Source organism: Lactuca saligna, chromosome 9, assembly GCF_052625555.1.
Source record: "Lactuca saligna cultivar CGN05327 chromosome 9, ASM5262555v1, whole genome shotgun sequence".
Lineage (NCBI taxonomy): Eukaryota > Viridiplantae > Streptophyta > Magnoliopsida > Asterales > Asteraceae > Lactuca > Lactuca saligna.
The window spans coordinates 31,944,372-31,949,519 of NC_136425.1; the positions used below are offsets into that span (position 1 = coordinate 31,944,372).

Below are 5,148 nucleotides of genomic sequence, written 5' to 3' on the forward strand. Positions count from 1 at the left end.
ATGTGCAATAAGAAAGTTCAGGGGGAGCATATTGACGATCCATGACATCGTCCGATTTCGAACGAAAAGCGGATTTGGAATGATCTATAGTAAACCACCAATGGAACCCATTGCAATGGTGTAAAGAGGGGCGAGAATGAAGATGTTGGACATAGCGCAAGAAAATAACAAGTTAAAGGAAATCACAATCAATAGCCAATATGCATACCAAGGAGTGCGAACAGGAGTAGGGTTACCATGTGAAATAAAATATGGATTAATGAAACTTTTAAAGGAAAACATCGATATATTCGCATGGGAGGTTGCAGACTTGACAGGCATGCCCAGACAATTGGTCGAGCACAAACTAAATGAGAAAGTAGGAAGCATGATATGAGATTAAAAATAATTGAACTCAAAGACAGCTGCAATCACCTAAAAAACAAACATCCAAATAGGAGTAATGACTCTGAGTTGATCGATGCGGCCCTCCAACAATACCAAGATTCTCAACGTAACCAGAAACCTTTTTCGGGTATCTCAACACTCGGTCTAAATTGTATAATTCTTCAAAATCATTTTCTACACACACACACACACAGAGAGAGAGAGAGAGAGAGAGAGAGAGAGAGAGAGAGAGAGAGAGAGAGAGAGAGGTGCATCCAAATCCTAAAGATGAAAATGAAATTGATAATTTTTTTTATTTGAATGAATGTAATCTTTTTCCCTGGTATGTTATTTTCTTTTTTCCTAATATGTAAAATTATTTAAATTAATGTAATGTTTTTTGATTAAGTATAATGTTTTTATTTGTTTCATTTTATTATTTTATTTACTAAAAAAAATAACAAAAAAATTAAATTGATGACATGGAATGGTATGTATATCAAAATGAAAGTGTAAAGAGACCTTTCAAATGTGGTGTATGTCTATGGGTTCCATCTTATTTTGTATTAAACAATCCTCCAAAAATTTCATTTTTTTTTATTAAAATCTCCTTCTTGGCACCCACATATACAAAAAATACCCTCATGATTTTATTTTTTTTGTTGAAAAAACCTCAAAAATACTTTACATTTTCAGAAGTTTTCACTTTTATACATTTTTTATGTAAACTGGACCCCGGTTAAGTTTTGTTCTAGATCCGCACTAAGTGTTGGTATGGTGATAAGGTGAGAGTTTTATATGACCAGCATAGCCCATGGTCTAATATAAATAGATAGATTTTGAAACAAAATATGTTACTTAATAATGGGTCCACATAATTGCTTAGCTGCATGTTAGACTTCATGTATTGAAAGGGTAAGGGTTAGACTTCATGTATTGAAAGAATGAAAGGGTTAGAGTGATGTGTCAACTCTAAATAGTTTGAAATGCATTTGAAAGTCCCGCTGCCGTGGGTGCTCTAAAAAGATTAAGAAGGATTCAAACTCTGGTAAATATAGTGATGAGGCATGGAGTATAACCACTTAAACTACGGCACATCTGTTGGTTTCATTTACACTTATTATATATATTATTAACACACTAGGTAAACATATTAAAATGTCCCTATGTTTTGGTAGCCCTATTCGACCACAGAGTTTGAACTCCCTTTGCCTTGGCCCTACCCACATGGAATGAATCTGTATTTGCTTTTAGACCTGTTTTGATGAGTCAACAACGTACTGAAACGGGTACCCATATTTCTGCAATTGTAATACGAATAAAAGATTGTGGTTGAAGGTCAAACACTAGTGGGAAATTGCAGTTTTCTTCCTTCGTTTGGTTACTTTCATTGGATGGCCAAATTCGATCAGATTTACAGGTTTGTGCAAAAAGTTTGACATATTTGGTTTTTATGAATGCACCAAAATGACAGCCTTTTTTTTGGAAAAAGAAAAGATTATAATTATTATTAAAAAAAAAAAAAAAAAAAAAAAAAAAGGTAGCTTTATGCTAGCAAAAGGAACATTACAAAATTACAATCCGGTTTTTAACCCATACAGTTCAACAGTAAATGGCCTTAACATTTCTATAATTAAACCATTTAAAGACAAACGATAACATTACGAAAATAATAGTGTTTCGATAAGACTCTTATAAGACCACAAAACCCAAACTGTTGTTATAAAAACCAAAAAACCCAAAATGACTACCTTTAAGGAGAGTCGTATGTGTGATCGTGATTGGATTAACATAACTTCTACGAAGCATATTTTGCGATGTGAATTATTTGGTTACTTGAATTTTCTAAGTGACAATATATAATCGGGATCTATGATCTGTTAATGTGCGGACAAATAGGATAATTCTTAGAAAAGCTTAATTAACACAATTTCTCCAACATTAATGAGGATTCGTGGGTGATGTTTGATAAACCCAATAACTTTTAATAGATATTTCTGTATATTTTTAGTGGGTCGTATTTAAACATGCAATCGATTGTACATGGATTAATCAAACTCAAACTAACTCACAAAATAACTGATCATTTCATACAACAAATTTACATTTTTTATGTTCTATGTAAAGAGGCTATACGTTATATGAATAATTTAAACTAATGAGCTCACAATGAGCCAAATCAAATGGATTTTCACTATAATCAATAGTTTCAAATATCTGGTCCATCTCAAAAATTGGTGAATACACCTCTTTTGAGATCACATCTCCATGTGCTAGCCTTGTCGACATTAAAGAATGTGCTGAGTGATCAGACACGATAAGGTTAGATGGTAGACTAAAATCAAATAACAATGGTTGGTTATCTGTCAATTCAGAAAATGACAAAGCCTCCTTTGACTTATCGTGCATATATGATGGAAAATGGGAGCCTACTTGCTCCTTGTCAACAAGCCCATTTGATTCGAAACTAAGAAGGATTGATGTATCCTCAAGGTTTATGGAATCATAAATCATTTGAGGGGTACTTAGGAAATTATTGCAAGTGTGGTGTCGGTTGTAAGTTATCTTATACTTTGTAGGCTCATGTTCGGTCTGCTGAACTTGTTTGGTTGCTTGACATCCTTGGTCAAATTTGTGTGTACACCTATAATAGTTTCTACATACACCAAGAAACATGTAGAAATGAGTTCTTGTAATAAATTTAATTGGCAAAAGATTGATCTTTTACGTATGTGTGGTCCTAGAAACATAAAAGAAATTTATCATCGATAGTTTTATTCTATATAGAATAAACGACTCACAGTTAAAATATAATAGTCAAATCTTCTTGTATTCAATTAACTTAATCAGTATAATAGTATTTTGTTAAGATCTATATATTTAACTTTATAACGGATTAGCTATGCATACACTTCGAAAAAAAAAGATACAACGTTATCTAAACCCCAGATGTAAAAGAAATTTATTATCAATAGTTTTGTCATATATACAAACACGCCTCCGTTGTAATATAATAAATAAAATCTTCTTGTTTTCAGTTAACTTAATCAGTATGATAGTATTTTGTTGAGAGGTGTATATTTAACTTTAAACGAATTAGCTATCTATGTTCTTCATAAAAAAAAAGATGCAATTTCGAAAACCCCAGTTATAAAAGAAATTTCTTACCAATAGTTTAGTTATATCAAGGTATACGTCCTAGTTGTAATTATATTAAATACAATCTTGTTGTTTTCAATTAGCTTTAACTTAATCAGTATGTATATAGTATTTTGTTGAGATGTATATATTTGATTTTAAACTAATTAGTTATGTATGTGTTTAAAAAAAATTAAATAAATAAATAAAAATGCAACGTTTTCTAAATCCCAATTGTAAAAGAAATTTATTATAAATAGTTTCATTATATATACGAATTCGGCGCCCCAATTGAAATATAATAATCAAATTTTGTTGTTCTCAGTTAACTTAATATGCATAATAATATTTTGTTGACATGTATGTATTTGACTTTAAACAAATTATGTATGTATTTTCCTTCAAAAAAGGATGCATTGTTTTCTTTACCCCAATTGTAAAAGAAAATTATTATCAATAGTTTTGTTATATGTGCAAATACATGCATCCTAGTTGTAATATAATAACTAAAATAACTTTGTTGTTATCGGTTAACTTAATCACAATAATATATAGTGTTTTATTGAGATGTAAATATTTGAATTTTAGTGAGTTATCTATATATGCTCTTCAAATATAGATGCGCAATGTCTTTTTCCGTTTTCTATTTAAAGTTTTCTACTTCAAAAAAAAAAAAAAAAAAAAAAAAAAAAAAAAAAAAAAAGCAAAAACCGAACCTTTTGTGTTTTGCATTGATGATCTCCTTTTGACCATATTTTCTCCATACATGTCCATCATCAATCAAAGAAGTTACTTTTGTGGATGTCCATGATCGCTTTCTACATATGGCCAAACAACAATGAATATATTAGTATTGATGATACATGTATGCTAACGACAAAAGTGGACGGTATGCTTGACAACTTGTCACTTCCATATACTCCAACTTGCAAAATATGAATTATTAAAATGTAAACATGAGAATAAAGAAAGCAAACGTATCATATTCAAAACCATTTTTAGACATCATGGTTAAACTTTAAACATACCTGATATAGCAGCCTCTACTATTTTTCACTGTTTTAACCATTTTGTCCTTGGCTATTGCTTTCCGATCATCCAAACAATTAGAAGAACGTATATTATTTATCGGGATCTTAGAGACCTTGTTGACGCTGTAACTACTCATGAATGAAAGGGTGTTGCCGAACATTTCCAAGGCTTGATCTTCTACACAATAGGAGCTTTCTGGCAACTGTATAAGCTCTTTAATGGCTTTGCTCCGACAACTTGGTGAACCCTCCGGCCAAGAGCAAGAATCCATACGATTTTTTGTATTCTGATGTTCTTGCGAGAAGTAGACCCTATAACAACACATCTTTCGATATTTATCTACGGGAAAATGGGGATTTTATAATATCTATGAAAAAAAAAAAACTATAAGATAAAGACATGAAAGGTGTAAAGTGTAAACAACTCTTGAAGCTTCTTAGAACGGGAATTTGACAATCACGCACCTCACTGATTGTCCTCCTATTGGTCAGTGAGAGGGCAGTACACGCGCTAAAGGGTGAGTCGTGTGAAGGAAAAGTATGACGTTTATACTATGACGTAGTAGTATGATGTCAAATATTGAATATATATATATATATATATATATATATA

At 31.3% G+C, this 5,148-nt stretch overlaps 1 protein-coding gene across 1 annotated transcript; it reads right to left on the bottom strand.

The window, feature by feature from the left end:
• Window positions 1–2,430: 2,430 nt before the first annotated feature.
• LOC145017288 (uncharacterized) lies at window positions 2,431–4,863 on the bottom strand. The gene is made up of 3 exons (XM_078975345.1): window positions 4,533–4,863; window positions 4,221–4,322; window positions 2,431–3,022 (listed from the first exon to the last, which is right to left on the bottom strand). Exons 1-3 carry the CDS (start codon window positions 4,859–4,861, stop codon window positions 2,497–2,499), a joined length of 957 nt encoding a protein of 318 aa, XP_078831471.1. The 5' UTR covers window positions 4,862–4,863; the 3' UTR covers window positions 2,431–2,496.
• Window positions 4,864–5,148: the final 285 nt, after the last annotated feature.

Coding starts and splice junctions, on each gene's coding strand:
- LOC145017288 (XM_078975345.1), bottom strand. CDS start 4,861: ATGTGTTGTTATAGGGTCTACTTCTCGCAAGAACATCAGAATACAAAA. Junction 4,323..4,532: donor AGTAGAGGCTGCTATATCAG/GTATGTTTAAAG, acceptor GGCCATATGTAG/AAAGCGATCATGGACATCCA. Junction 3,023..4,220: donor ATCAATGCAAAACACAAAAG/GTTCGGTTTTTG, acceptor TGGTGTATGTAG/AAACTATTATAGGTGTACAC.